Source organism: Necator americanus, chromosome III, assembly GCF_031761385.1.
Source record: "Necator americanus strain Aroian chromosome III, whole genome shotgun sequence".
In the NCBI taxonomy this organism is placed as follows: Eukaryota; Metazoa; Nematoda; class Chromadorea; order Rhabditida; family Ancylostomatidae; genus Necator; species Necator americanus.
Window position 1 is genome coordinate 36,710,303 of NC_087373.1, and position 15,997 is coordinate 36,726,299.

Consider the following 15,997-nt stretch of genomic DNA (forward strand, 5'->3'; position numbering starts at 1 on the left):
AAGATTGTAGGTTAATGAGTGATTTCATACAATTTGACTTTTTTTTTGAAGAACTTAAAAATTTGGGTTTTTTTCAAGGAATTAAAAAATTTGGGTTGACCAAAAATTTAGAAAGGTATGGTTAGCTCAGCGGTGATAATTTCAATCCAAGAGCTACTGTGCTCAATCACAAGTACTTCTACATTTCTCTTCTGTCGGCTTTAAATACCTTAATAAATAGATTTTCCAATAAGATTTTGAATCAGTTCCAATCCTTATTTCTTAGATCATTTATTTGAAGTAGTTTTAGTTAACGATATCGATTTGAAATCGAGAAATCAATAATTATCAGCGCCGTAATCAATGCGATAAAGGAATCTAAACGTGCTGCGAAAGATAATTCATAGTTGACTAACAATAGATGTTGGCAAAGTGCACGGACTGTTTATGGACGGAAACAAGGGAGCACTAAGTGGATTGAACTGTCGGAGTCCTTCATTAGAGGGGGAAAAAATTTAGCATCTATTTTACTGCATAAATGAATAAGAAGAAGAATAAATAAATAAGTGAATAAATAAGTGAGCAAATAATAATATAAGAACTGGTCTTAAGAAAATCGTAGGACCTAAGAGGTATGTTGGTAGACGAAGAAAGAAACTCTTTTTGTTACTGTACAATAAAATATCCGGTCATTTTAGATGGATGTATGCTTGGAGAATTTGTGACTTTACAAGAGATCTCGTCGATTGGAATACTTTTGCACAAGCGGCTCTACTAAATGCGGATGCAGAGCTAGGTGAGGAGTGTATTTATTTGCGAGAATTGTTCCCCAGCTTATTTTCAACTTTCCTCACCTTTATCTCCTTGTAGAGCAGGGAAGCATCGTCCAGAATGGAACTAACTGTTATTATAAATTATTAAATATTCATACATATATAAAATAAAAATAAAGTAAATAAACAATATCTTTAAATATCCAAGTATTAAATGTTGGAATATTTAAAGACCAAATTAAAAAGCCTTGCTGATACGTGAAATGACGTGTTCAATTTTTTTGTCCTCTCAATCGTTCATATTTTCTTCGGATTTACGTCTTGCATTTTACATCTATAAATATCATTGTTTACATTTTTATTGACCAGTAGAGATAGTTTTGTAAAAATTATCAACTACAGTCACCGAAAATGCGATTACAGAAAATGCAAAGGAATCGTTGATAACCAAAATAAGCAGTTCAGGATAAATGTCTCCAAAGTGTTGTTATTTGTGGTGATAAATAAGGGGAGACGGTCGAAAAATGAATGTAACTATACCGAAATAAATGTAATTAATAGTTTTGAATTTTAAAAACAAAGAGATATTTATTTATTATTTATATTTATTATTTATTTTTTTATTTTTATTTATACGGTTTTTATATGATTTTTATTTATATATATGGTTTTTATTTACATGATTTTTCTCTTCCACAGTTCTCTGGGAACATCAATGAAGTTTTTCTAAAATTACCATTCATTCTTGTAAAAGAAACGAAATCCACTATTTTCACTACTTCATCGATTTATTTGTGACTTTTATTGTACAGTTTTCTAGGAACATCAGTGAAGTTTTTTTTTTTTAAATTAATTTTTAATTACCATTCATTCTTGTGAAAAAGACGAAATCTATCATCTTCATTACTTTTTCCATAACCTTCAAGCTTTTCAAAGGATTTTAATAACATTAGTATTCGTAAGTATTCGTTTTGTAGTACTACTTTTAGAAGAAGATGCGTTTAAATTTTCATCTTACGAGAAATCGTTAGAAAGTTAAAAATAAGTCCAGATAAATAGCTTCAAGCATCCAAGAATATATGTAAAAATAGCGGAGGACTCAGAAACAAATTTCAACCATTCTAAGGGAATTTTTGACATTTTTTCCGACTTATTTTTGGTTAAGGTTACGTCTACTCTAGCCAGCTACATACTTGATCGTACAGGTGATTTCGGTTGTTCTGTTTTGAATAACAAGCAGCGACGAGGTTCTCGTATTTATAGGATTTGCTCACTCAAATCGTTCACTGTTCCGAATAAGAATCTGAGAGAAAAATCAGAATAAGAAATCAAATGTGAGTGTGGTTAGTGAACAAATTTGCAAGGAATAAACTTAATGTGCGCTCGGACGCGGGAATTGATGGAAGACGTTGACGGCTGTGAGATTTTCGCTTGGAGAACGACACAATAAAGCTACAAAAGTGAGCAGAAATTTATTTATCATACTTGGCTAAGGGGAAAATGAGAAACGATGCGAGTTCTAGAAGATTAAGAAGTTGAGAAACATGTGACTTCAAGGATTTTTTTCTTAGTTGCTACTGCATTTTATCGTGTTTTTTTTTTCGTGAAAGATAATGTTTAAAGGCATCACCCCACGAATCTGAGGTGGTACGGATTTCAGGTGGAGTATTCGTATACGGGATCGTAGATCAAGGAGAGGCGGGTGATTCCGCTCATTTCTTCCTAATTGCCGTAAAAAACGGTCCAGAAGATACGACTTCATACGTTCCGGCAAGCTATTTTCTACAACGAGTTCGATTGGAGCGCGCCAGCCTTGTGCACGCGCCGCATCCTCCGGCCCGTTTTCTGCGGCAATTAGGAAGAAGTGAACGGAATCACACCCCTCTCCATAATCTACGATCCCGTATACGAATAATCCACCTGAAATCCGTATCGGATTTCTCGGATTCGTGGGGTGATGCCTTTAATGAATGACAGTATTGTTAAGGCTAACAGCGCTACTATATATTATATTACGAAAAATGTATAGAAACTAAGGTAGGTGAGGTACTGACAGATAAGTCCATGTTATCACTGTCCACGCCATTGATTGCTTGTTGACAGCAGTAGCGAAATCAGTAAAAGAAAGTAAAGTTGTCGAGAAATTCTCACGTATTTGCGTTAGGATTGTGTTGAGAGTACGTGGTATATAGATAATAATGAAAGAATGAATGGAGTGAATGAAGGACATTATCGGTTGAACCGCAGATCTGCGGTTGCGAAATTTCTTTTTTTGAGACAATCAGCTGAACCAGAACTACAAATGCTGCCAATTCCGAAACGAAATGTGATTGAATTCGGATGACTCACCTGAATTCGTACGAGAATTCGATTATTCAGATGAGCATCTCGATATACGACAACGTTTTCGATCCTTTTTCTCAATCTCTTACACTTTACATATTTATTCACTTTTATTTTTATTTTTTATTTTTACATACTTACGTATTGGTTTATTACAGTGGATAACGACTGTGCTTGTTGATTGTTCCACTGATAAAAAAAGAAGAATAAAAGAGGAAATAAACAATAAAAACATAAAAGAAAAATATAAATCAATACAATAATAAATAATATAAATGTAATAACATAACAATAAGTGTACTCATAAAAAATATAAATAAAGTAAATGAAATATGAATAAATGTTATATTCAAATAAACAGAGTGAATAAAAGTAAAAATATGAGTAATATAATATATAATATAATAAAGTAATAGTGATAGTAAGTAATATCATAAAATTACATGTAAATGTTGTAAATAATTAAAATATATTATAAATAAAATATTAAAAAATGTTGATGTTCTGATCCGAACAAAGTGTGTTTTCTTTTTCCTTTATTTTTTTTTCGTACACCATCGGTGTGTGAATGAATGAATAAATAAATAAGTAGTGAAAAATGAGATGAAATATACATACGGCGGAACTGGGAGTTCAAACAAACAACGAACTACATTCCATATTTCGGGAACAAACAATAATGTGTTGAAATTCGTTGTTGCACAATGGGAACGTACGGAAGGAGGAGAGAAGGTGAAAAGCAGCGAGCGAAAACGTCATTGTTCGTTGATAAGAGAGGAAGGGCGGCGTTGGGGGGTTCGGTTATGAATAAGCTATCTGTGCTTTCCATGTACATGTAAGCGTGAAAAACATTGATACCGATAACCGTTAGGTTTACACACCCTTTCGGGAATAATCGATAAGATCAAGGAGCCCTTAAAGGAGAACTTTTAACTTTTCACATGATTCCAGGACGTTCAAGTCTCGTGGATGAAAAAAGTGAGAGTTAAACGAGAACATTCACTGATTTTCGCCGATTTCGTGCTTGTTAAGCCTTGAAAGAAATGTTTATTTGTGGAATAAATATTGAAAAACGTGAGCTGGGGGTTGGGATTTGGATAGGATAGCTTTCAGAAAATGATAAATATATAGACATAAACAATATATGTAAATGACGAATATATAATACTATAAACCACTACAGGTTGGTTATTTACGTTTTGGAATTTTCAGGAATTTTTCATGATCCTAAGAGTTTTTCTTTATTTTCAAGCAGTTTTTTTTTCTGAGGTTCACAAATATTTTTTTAAAACTTATTATGCATTGTTGTATTTTATGTTATTATTATTATTATTATTACTATTATTAGTGTTATTAATTATTTTTATTTTGGGTTTTTCCATAACAAAGCAGAATACCGTTTGCTACTAAATCTAAGACCAATATCCTGGATTGATAATTCTTGGAAAATTTTCTTTTAACGTTCTTAGCCAGCTGTTTATTACTTTATTAATACTTATTCTATTTTTTACTCGTTTTCTTTTCACTTATTTTTCCCTTATTTATCTCCCAATGTTTTTTTTTTCGCAAGCAACCTCGTTTATACTTCAGCACTTCGAATATTTCGACATATTGGCGATGTCTCGATGGGATTAGCGCTAGAAGCTATAGTAGGTATAGAGGAAAAGACGCTATTGGCTGCACATGTGGCTATGCTTCTGGGAAGATACGATCAAGCTGAACAATTGTTCCTGAAAAGTTCGGAGCCAAAAGAAGCGCTCTCGGTTGGTGGTTTTCTAATGATATCCTAAGACTCAGGATCTCGTTAGTCATTATTCTTCTCCTCAACATTCGATCTCCATAAATTATCGCCGTTTTCGATGCGTCGAGATCTTCTGGATTGGTCGAAAGCGCTAGCGTTAGCTGAGCAACTGGCTCCTGCAGAAATACCGTACATATCGCGAGAATATGCCCAACAGTTGGAGTTTATGTAAGCATATGAAATAGTCGTTACCTGTTTTTTTTTCTGCCCAGTCTGATTCTTAAATATCTCTTCCAGGGGTGACTATTCAACTGCTCTTGCACACTATGAAAATGGGATCATTGAGTATCCTGAGGAGGAGACGGAACAGGTGGGTAATTCTTTGAAGCTTGGATTTTTGAATTTTTTTCAAGATTTTTCCTTTTAGCTTGTTGAGGATTTTTTGAAACCAGAAACATCTTTGTACTAGCGTAGAATGAAACAGCAAAAGATGTGCCATTATAACTTAGATGTAGAATTTGTTTTTTTTTTTTCAAATTTTAAATAGGATGAAAATGTATTACTCAAAGAAATTTGTTAATTTTTTTCTTTCCAAACTTTTTAAAGTGTTGACGGTTAGTTCCAATTATTCACGGGTTATCGACCAGTTTTGACGCATAACCTGAAGGTTTAGGTCATCCATTTCTAAGTAAAAGAAAAAACCGTGAAAATTAGATAAGTCCACCCATGAATTAGTGCGCTCATAGATAAGTCCTGGATAGGGAGCTCATAGATGGCTGCGAAATTTTTTAGTTTAGTCGTTTTTGTTGTAGTGTTTTATTGTTTAAAATCAAAAAAAACTCGTTAGAAATCAGGCGAAAAAAAGCAGCCTGACGAAGAAGGATGCGTCTTTCCCCAAAAATGAAAGCAGACTTATTTATTTTAGGGATTTTAGGGTAATTTCTATAACAGACGGAAAGAAAAGAATGGAAATTGTTTCCTTTCATCAAAATAAAGTGATAGAACTCAGAATTTACCTTGCTTTTATGCCCTAACCTAATTCTCTACGTCCTTAGATTCAAGTTTTCAAACTCCTATGAATCTTTTTGTAAAAAGGTCCAATCTCACAAATGGGTGGGATCTCGTCCATCTCTCTCTGCATCACTGTAAACAGACAGCTTTGGAATGTGGTTCCTTACGACGTCCTCTATTGCAGCGCGAATTGCCCACCGGGGCCTCCGAATGGATTTTCCACGAATCGCAGGCGGGGGCGGGGCGTAAGGGTGGAGCGTTGCAATAGAGGACGTTGCAAGGAACCGCATTCTGTAGCCATCTGTTTACAGTGATGCAGGGAGAGATGAGCAAGGTCCCACCCGTTTTTGCAGTCAAAGCCCCCGTATGGCCTCCGTATAATCTTTTGCCCTCGGAAATCCACACCACGTCAGATTCGTGGGACGAAGTCTTTAACGATATGCATCCTGGACGTAGTTGTACGTCTGAACTAGTTATCTTTGCGCCAAATGAATAAGCGTAGACTGTGCCAAGTGCTTTCTTCGATTCCCATTAGATTGTACATATGTATCCTTAACACACGTATGATATTGATACTTCATTATTCTTTGAATAAGAGTAAAACTAAAGTTCCCTAATTTACCGTTATGCTCGATGTATGGTTTGTAGCCTTTTATAAATTTCTAGATTCTTGAACACAACGAAATATGTCGATCGGGGTTGGCACGAATGAGCATACGAACTGGAGATATAAGAAAGTGGGTTTTAACTAGCCTTTCCAAGTTATATACGTCTATGCAGTTTTATGATCCATATTTTATGACCCACCTTTTTATTTTCTTCTTCTTGGTTTTTTCTGTTTTCATTCCATTAAGCCTTTTCCGGAGATTTTTTCTTGGACAGATTTTCTCCGTTCATTTTTCGTTTTCTCCGTTTGTTGTTGAATCAAGAGATTGTGACAGAAGGTAGAGTAATCTCTTCTAGAGGTTATCTTATTAACTGAAAATACTCGAATCTCAGGACTATCTGGGGTCAAGGTTGGCTTCACCTATTTATGTAGCTCCACGAAATCGCAGTAGGTACCGATGACTATTATCATGTCATTGTGTACTGAATATGACAATTGCAGTCTAGCTACAGTCCATTTCGACCTCATTTACATCCGATGCTTAAACATTACGTGACATTCTGTGGGCAACGTTCCTTTGAACTACTTAAAGGTATCACCCCACGAATCTGAGGTGGTGCAGGTTTCAGGTGGGTTATGCCTATACGGGATCGTAGATTATGGAGAGAGGGGTGATTTCGTCCATTTCTTCCTAATTGCCGTTAAAAAAAACGTCCCGGAAGATGCTGCGCGTACACAAGACTTGCGCGCTCCAATCGAACTCGTTGTAGAAAATAGCGCCCCGGAACGCTCGAAGCCGCATCTTCCGGGCAGGTTTTTGCGGCAATTAGGAAGAAATGGACGGAATGACCCTTCTCCCCATAATCTACAAGCCCGTATAGGCATAACCCACCTGAAATCCGCACCACCCCAGATTCGTGGGGTGGTGCCTTTAAGGAACTCCGTACCGTCTGTTCTAGTATTTCGAAGAATAATCACATTGTAAGGCTTTTTCTTTATCGCAAATGAATGCAGAGTAGTGCATATTTTAAAATCATGGATAATTTCCCTTTTTTTAAAGATAAAAGTTTTTAGAGGCATCCAGTTGGCCCGTGATCTTCACGGTCGAGTAGTAAAGCGGGATTGTGCTATTATATTGGAGCACTTGAGGGTAAGACTCTATTTCTGGTATTGATTTTATACGAATGAAGTAATTTAGATTATCTCTGAACAAAATACTTATTATATATTTAGCAATATGGTGAAGCTGCCGATCTGTACGAACTTGGCCAGTTCTACGACCGAGCTGCAGCTGTTTGCCTGAAAGCAAAAGCATGGTAAGTTTTTGTTTGTTTTTGTTTGTTCCGTTTCTCAATCACATCACTATCATTTCAGGGGAAAAGTTGGTGAATTGCTCCCGAAAGTTCGATCTCCGAAAATCCATGCACAGTACGGGAAGGTCATGGAAGCGGAGAAGCGATACAAAGAAGCGGCTGTGGTCAGTTATTGTGCTGATTTCTTTCATGAGGCTTTCACTTTTGACTGACTTTAGTTCCTCTTTTTTTTTGATAGACACATTGTTTCTGCTCTTTCTGAGAAAGTATTCGAGTTAGTGGAGTTAATTTTGTTCCATAGTGCCGTATGAAATTCCATAACTTCTGACAGAACCAGGGAGTTCAATAGGATTGCCACTTTTTGGGAAGTGAATGGCAATTAATGAAAACAATCAGTTTTTCCTTATCCGCTCGTGCTGGCTTTTTTTTCAAATTGTGATGCACTTTTTAGGCTTATCGTAATGCTCGAGACTACGATAACCTTGTCCGAATGCTTTTGGATCATCTAAACATGGCTGAAGAGGCGGTAAAAGTGGTTCGTGAGAGTCGCAGTATCGAAGGAGCAAAACTTGTTGCCAAGTAGGTTCAGCAACGATTTAGATTAGGCAAAAGATTGTAACATTATGATTATCCATTATTTTCTAGATTCTTCTCTCAAATTGGTGATCATGCTTCTGCTATTCGTTTCCTTGTGCTGAGCAATTGTCAGCAGGTAACATGGCCTTACTACTTTTTTCATTCTGGAATCGTTCATTGAGCTCATTGAATCTTTATTATCTTGTTTTAGGAAGCATTCCAACTTGCTGAAGCTACCGATCACATTGCTGAATATGCAGATTCGATTGAAGCCGACGGAGCTAGCCAAGAACAACTCGCCTTCCTTGCTGAGTACTTCGCGAATGCCGGCGATTCACACAACGCTGGTCGTTTCTATCTCCGTGCTGGACACTATCGAGCGGTAAGGGAATTTATTCGATTTTGAGTCTTTTCAAGATGTCATTTTGGTAAAAAATGTTTTGTTGAAGGCACTTGAATACTTAATGGCATGTGGTGAAAATCACGAGTCGCTTGTACTTGCCATTGAAGCTGTGGCTGCAGCGTCAGATAATAAATTGACGACCAGGATGACCGAGTACCTTATGGGTGAGGTAGATGGGATGCCAAAGGTGGTTTGAGTTCAAATAGTTTCTTATTCTCTCGCATTCCTAAAGGAATTTATTTCTTGAATTCTATTCAGGATGCGAAATACCTCTTCCGATTATATGTGGCACTTGGGATGACCAAAGAAGCGGCTACAACAGCTGTGGTCATTGCACGTGAAGAACAAGATCATGGTTCATATACTGTGGCAAGAAATGTGCTCCTAGCTATGTATCAGGTAATTTAGGCTTCTTCAAAAATTTAATTAATTTTTTTTTCACTTTTGTGCGAGTGAGGATGGTACGCTTTCGCTTATGTAAATCACCTTGATCACCTTGAATCCCGTTGATTTTGGAACTGGTCGAGTGTGCAGCAGTAATCCCTCCTTCGTTTTTAGCATCAAAAGGAAATTTTTGGGAATTTTTTGGGAATTCCCACGTTATTCGTGATGAAATCTGACCATCGGTTCGGTGGTCTTCTCATTGTCTAATCATTTGATCGCTGACGTAGGAACAAACTTTGAAACTCCTCCCTCGCTTGTGTGAAGTGGGGGTGTTCCTAGCATCACTCTTTCAACTGAGAGTTCAGTGATGCTTTCTTCCTTCCTGCAAAGTGCCCAAGTTTTTGAAGCAGAGATCAAAGTAAGAAGTGCGTTGGTGTTAATTAGGTGAGCAGAGCGGAGCCGTTCCTTTCCTTCTTCACAATATCCTCGATTATCTTAAACGCTCTCGCTAGTCCTTCCCTCCTGCGCAGCTCGAGGGTCAGGTCGTTCTTCACATTCGTTTCCCGATCCAGATAAACGTAGCTAATGTATTTGGATATGTCCGTTCTGTTACTACTAGACTGCGCAGCGGTTTGAGCAGGAACGATTTTTCCGGTTTTTTTCTCCAGTTTCACATATTGCGTTGAGGGGCTGGCGTCGTCTCATCTCGGTTAGTCTGATGACTTTGTGTCTTCCTGACGAAGACGTCGTACTTAATCTTCCTGGAATGGCATAATCAGATCTCCGATGGCGATTTAAAGGCATCACTCCACGAATCTGAGGTGGTACGAATTTCAGGTGGAGTATTGTTATACGGGATAGTAGACTATGAAGACGTTCTGGCGCACTATTTTCTACAAGGGCTTGGACCGCGCCAGCCTTGTGCACACGCCGCATCTTCCGGGCCGTTTTTTTTACGGCGATTCGATTAGGAAGAAACGGACGGAATCACCCTTCTCCCCATAATCAACGACCCCGTGTAGGCATAACCCACCTGCAACTTCGTCTTTTCTGGCGCCACTGGGCGTCTATCCGTAGGGAAGACTCTTCGTGTTTCGTATAATTTCAAAATCCAAGGTCAGATCGTTCTTCTGTGGTCCCACAGAAAAACGATCTGACCCTGGATTTTGAAATTAGTTTCTCCTACAAACCACAGAAACTTCTGTTTCCCACAGAAGTTTCTGTGGTTTGTAGGAGAACGTTGCGGTCTCTCATTCTGGACAAATGGGTCTTATTTGTTGGAGGCGAGTCCAAACCGCCCCCTTTGTACCTTCCAGTCATTGCAGGCTTTTGGCCGGACCTACTTGCAGGATACAAGAATATCATGAGTCAGTCCTGGCTGAGCAGAAAAATGGCTCCGTTCCTTGGATTTACCCGCATCTCAGACCAGTCACAAGGTTGCTTTTGGTCCCCGGTCAGCCTTTTTTGCGCCATCTGGGGACACGCCACGTAGCCTAACCGCTTGTGATCTTTCTAGTTAAGCAGATCCGTTGCTTACGCACATAGTAGAATTAATAGAACTGGAGTTTTCTGTCACAAACATCGCGGGGTTTTGCATCTTCTGAGTTTCTGAAGTATAGTAGGGTCAAAACTACCTGAAGCTTGGTGTAACTTCGTAAGCCGCTGCTCTCGACGGTTGAACTAGGGGATGGGATTGATGAGGGACACTCGTTAGGTCCACTCAACGCTGCAGTTCAAGTAAGACTGGCGATGCCTGGCCCACCTCGATCTCAGCTCTCGCTCCAGGGCGCCGCTTCAAACCCAGCTGCTTATGCCGAGTTTCAGATCGTTTTGAAACGACAATATAGAAATTCGATTCAATTCGAGGTGACTTTCGCCAGCTAAAAGCTTTGCGACTATTTCTGGGATGAGAATGAGGCGAAACAATACGTCAATATTTCCTAAACTTACTGCTAACTCTACAAACCTTGCCATTCACTCGTGAAATCATCATTTTCCCCATTTTCTAGGAACTCGTTGCGAAAAGTATTAGAGTCCCGAATGAGATGCGAAACAGCCTAATGATCATCCACTCATATTTAATTGTTAAGGTAAGCCCTTTTTCATCAATTGTTTAAAAAATACTTGTTCATAATACCTTCATGATGTCTTGATAGAACATGTGATGAAAAGCGGTAGCTATCATTATGTTCAGGTCTACACTCTAAATGTCAACATATCTAAATTCTGAAAAATATTTGGCAGAAAGAAAATCTACTTCTAGTTCGAGAAATTAGTACTTTCAACATTATTCTTTTCAAGAAATTTCGTCTTTGATCTGAAAGAGTCATTGATGAGCCATAGCTGCTAAAAGGCATGACACAACAGACTGAAGCAGTTTTTTCTATCTTTTTTCTATTCTTTCGGTAAACAGCACTAAGATTGTCACGAAATAAAGCATGTAGAACAACTGGAAGTAACATAACTGCTAAAACCTATATTTTTTCGGAGTTTTTTTTTTGAGTTGCGATCATTGTGTGCTTCCATTATGGTAGACTATTGTATACTATATATTCAATTCTTTTAATTCTCTTCTCAGGTTTCTTTCATTTTTATTTCCAGTTTTTCTTTTTTTTAATCTGGCACCTCTTTGTTTGTTTTTGTAATCAATATCCTATGGACTACTCCATAGTGCGCTCTTGTATGTGTCTCCGCCGCCGTAAAGGACTTCTATTCAGGGCCTACTGCGACGTAATGAATCATTGAAAGCAGCAAGAATGTTGATACGAGTGATGACCAATATTAGCAGGTTTCCTGCTCGTGAGTTACAATATTTAATTGGTCTTTTTTATATTCCTAGCCTCTTTTTAAAATTAAATCATTCGATTCTTACTTAAAAGCATCACCCTACGATTCTGGAGTGGTGCGGGTTCCCGGTGGGTTATGCCTATATGGGGTCGTAGATTGTGGGAAGAGATTAATTTCGTCCATTTCTTCCTAATTGCCGTTAAAAAAGGCCCGGAAGATGCGGCGCGCTTCGATCGAACTCGTTGTAGAAAATGGCGCCCCGGAACGCTCGAAGCCGCATCTTCTGGGGCCTTTTTTCACGGCAATTGGGAAGAAATGGACGGAATTACCCTACTCCCCATAATCAATGATCCCGGATAGGCATGACCCACCTGAAACCCGCACCACCCCAGATTCGTGGGGTGATGCCTTTGAGTCATTAACTATTGGATTTGAATGTAGATGAAGGAGACGAAGAGGGAGCTAATCAGCCGCGCCCTTACTGCTGAAAATCCTATCTTCCTTTTTCATTTAGTAGCTTTAGTAGCTTACATGCCCTAGATCTTCTATGACTAATGCTTAGGTTTTAGGGCGCCGACTAACCTTGTTATTCACCTCCAGAAATAGTAGCGCGATTGAGTGCCCTTACTCCCTCCCTTCAACTATAGTATGGTCGAAACGACATGAAGGACGGTGCAGTTACGTAAGCGGCTGCGCTCGAAGCAATACGGTGGAACGTAGCGGTTAGGAACGAGTTATGTTCGAGAGGTTCAGTGGTTCAACAAGATTTGCTCTCTCAGAATTCCATCGAATGGCAAGTGCGCTATGACTCGTCTTTAAATACTGTCACGAATCAATAGCTTATCTGATTACAACATCACAAAATGTTTTCGTTTTCAAGACTCAATAGCGGTCATCGATTGGCTAACCTAACATTCAACAGCGGTCATCGATTGGCTAACCTAACATTCAACAGCGGTCATCGATTGGCTAACCTAACATTCAACAGCGGTCATCGATTGGCTAACCTAACATTCAACAGCGGTCATCGATTGGCTAACCTAACATTCAACAGCGGTCATCGATTGACTAACCTAACATTTGAATACAAAGAAAAGGAACAAGCGAAAAGGTTGCGAGATACCGCGACAAGTGAGGACCCATGCTAGCATCTCTCATCGATGCATTTCGCAATATGGTCCCACCTTGATTCCAACCGCAATCTTCACCGCGTCGCTGTGAGCGCAGGTGCTTATGCAACTGGTCCGTGCTTCATGTCGTTTTCACCCGATGATACACTTAACCATTTGAATGTCTACCAAGCACAAAATCTTGCAAGGGTTGACTTTACTTATTTATTTGTTTTGTTGATTTATGATTATTTATTTATTTTGTATTTTGTATTTTATTACTAATTTTTTACAGATGTAGTCCCCATCTTGACGTCGACGGTGGTGGTATGCTCCAAAGCTGGTCTAAAAGCTGCAGCTCATCGTGCTGCTGTCACCCTAATGCTACCAGAGTATCGTCAAAAAATTGATGCTAAATATAAGAAAAAGATTGAACTATTTGTTAGGTAAGTTTAAATATATTTATGAACCAACTGATTCTTCTTTATCTTTATTTGAATATGCTTTTATTTTACATGGATGTTCAATGTTTACCAGTTTGTTTATGTAGGACTTGTATTAGTTTTTCCTTATTCTACGCGTTCTATTCTACGTTTTCTGCTTCGTTAGTTTTGTACTTGTCGCCTCAGAACCATCATTTTTAGGCGTAATGATAAAACGGATGATCCGGAAGAATTACATCTGCCGTGCCCTCATTGTTCCTTTCCAGTACCGGAAACAGAACTGGCTTGTGACAATTGCAAGTCGACTATACCTTACTGTATAGTAACGGTAAGTCCTCTTCATGGTGTTTATTTTTGTTGATTCAGAGTTTCTTGTTTTTAGTAGAGCATTTGCAAAATGTCGTATGAGTCATGTGGGTCCCATAGATTAGTTCACTATGCTTTTATGCTAAGTCCCAGCCTTAGTACAGTACTTTAGTTGCTTATGCAAAAAGAGAAGTAGTTTGTAATTTCGGCGATTTTAATCCGTGACAGCGTATCTGCATCCTGCTCTGCTAATCAATACGCTATTCGTTCATTCATTAGCGTTTTCTATGGGGTTACATCCATGTTTCTTATCCTATCCTTTGAAAATTTGAAGGTCAAGCGTTCGATTACTAGAATGATGCATCTAATTGCGAGTTATTATTAGTTATAATTGTTTTTAAATTGTTTTTTGTTTTGTTTCTTTTTCTTTCCGAAATATTTTACAAGAACTACTTGGGTTGATCAGTAAACATGCTTTTTGCAGGGTCGTCATATTATTGACTCGGATTTCGCACAGTGTCCATCCTGTAACTTTCCTGGTTACTATACTGAGTTAAAGAAGTGAGTTTGATTTTGTTCTTTTATTCTTTCCTCTTTTTCTTCTTTCTTCTTTTTCATTTCTAGATTTGCACTCACCGAACACTCCTTTTTTTTGCATTCTTTTAAAATTTTCCCTCCTAGGAGTCCACTGGAACTGGAAGGAAATTAGCTGAACTAGTAGAAATCATTAGTTTTTGCTTGTAATACAATAGAATGTAGGTGGAAGTTAGTAAGTTAGGAAAGTTAGGTGGAACAGAAATAGACGCAGATTTTTTTGCATCTTCTTGTTTGACTTTTTAGCATCTTATTTTTATTTGTTTTTTTTTTCTAGCTTTTTGTTAGCTGTATGGCTTTTTGTTCTTTCCTCTTTTTCTTTTTTCTTTCCTTTCATTTCTAGATTAGCGCTCATCGAACACTTCTTTTTTTGCATCACCCAGGCGACATCCTACTTTTCCTATTAAATTCCTCATTTATTAGATAGGTCCGTTAAATCTTCTCCGTTCACAGCAGCATATATCATAAAAGAAGTTTTTTTCTCGAACTAAATTTCTAGCATTTTTCAAATTTCAAACATGGTCACAAGTCTTGAATTGTTATATTTTGTTTATCTTCAGTTGATCAGGACGTTTTTGAGAGTCACATTTTCACTTCATTTCTGCTTCAAAGATGTTTTTTTTTTATTTCCAGATTACTTGCCCTTAACGAAATGTGCCCAATGTGTTCGTCACCGTTGAATGATACAATACCAGGCGATGCATCAGCGTATCTCGACAAAGACAAAATGAATCATGAACAGATGTCTATAAAGTCTTCATGAAGGATTTTGCTCAAGAATTATTGTAAGGGGTAAGCCAGGTGTTAAATAACCGCAGAAGGTGCGGACATCTAGCATTTCATCTGGTTAGATTTCCTCCTCTGAATCACTTCGATTCCAATCGTTTATCAGAATTCTATACAAAAAAGAACGTAGAATGGAAGAATTGTCAGTGTTAGGAACGTTACTAGAACGTTGACTTTAGTCACTACCATGGTCTACTGAGTATTTTCAAGCTCTAGTTGGTTTGTTTTTTAAAGCTACATCCTCCGTGAGTGTTGGAGGTCTGTAGCTACCTATGAAGATTTCTTTTCTAAATGATCGACATCGTATTAAAAGGGTTACGCAAAAGGAGTGCGCTTAAAGGCAGCGCACAATGAAAATCAACGATGTGAGGATTGTTTCAAGAGAAGATAGGGTTAGGATTGTAGATCACGAATATGCGCGTGAACGCGCTCAATTCCCTCTAATCGTCGTGAAACATGGCGTGGGAAACTGCCTTCTTGTACGAATTTCCCCACGAGACACCCTGCAACGCGCCACTCCTGCACGCGCCGCGTCTGCGGGCGAGCGAACGATAATCAACAAGGTTCCTGTAGCAACTTGTGCTAGTAACACCAATGGACAGATCGAGGAGGGAAGCGACGCGTATAGATGGTCAGCGTTATAAGGTGCCTCGTGAGAGAGTTCGTACAAGAAGGCCGTATCCCAAGTTGTTTTTAAGGACGATTAGGGGGGATTGAACGTGAAGATGCCCATACTCGTTAACTATATCCTTAACCGTATTCTTTTCCCACGGGAATCCCAATATCGTCGATTTCTTGGGATGCTGTCTTTAACGTAATTGTGTTTTACAATATGTATGAGG

The 15,997-nt window shown here is 38.3% G+C and overlaps 1 protein-coding gene across 2 annotated transcripts; it reads left to right on the forward strand.

Annotated features, from left to right (window-relative positions):
- Window positions 1-14: 14 nt before the first annotated feature.
- Window positions 15-15,132, forward strand: RB195_012122 (uncharacterized protein; the record flags this gene model as incomplete). 2 transcript variants are annotated; one of them, XM_064193828.1, is made up of 20 exons in its annotated part: window positions 15-115; window positions 678-775; window positions 4,686-4,858; window positions 4,904-5,064; window positions 5,134-5,206; window positions 6,514-6,584; window positions 7,529-7,604; window positions 7,688-7,770; window positions 7,829-7,931; window positions 8,219-8,346; window positions 8,413-8,479; window positions 8,555-8,725; window positions 8,793-8,933; window positions 9,005-9,145; window positions 11,140-11,220; window positions 11,848-11,929; window positions 13,322-13,472; window positions 13,671-13,797; window positions 14,260-14,336; window positions 15,003-15,132. In XM_064193828.1, 20 exons carry the CDS (start codon window positions 15-17, stop codon window positions 15,130-15,132), a joined length of 2,235 nt encoding a protein of 744 aa, XP_064051411.1. The 2 variants fall into 2 exon arrangements, with proteins under 2 accessions (XP_064051411.1, XP_064051412.1); XM_064193829.1 differs by lacking the exon at window positions 15-115 and having other exon boundaries at window positions 682-775.
- Between the last annotated feature and the right edge of the window lie 865 nt (window positions 15,133-15,997).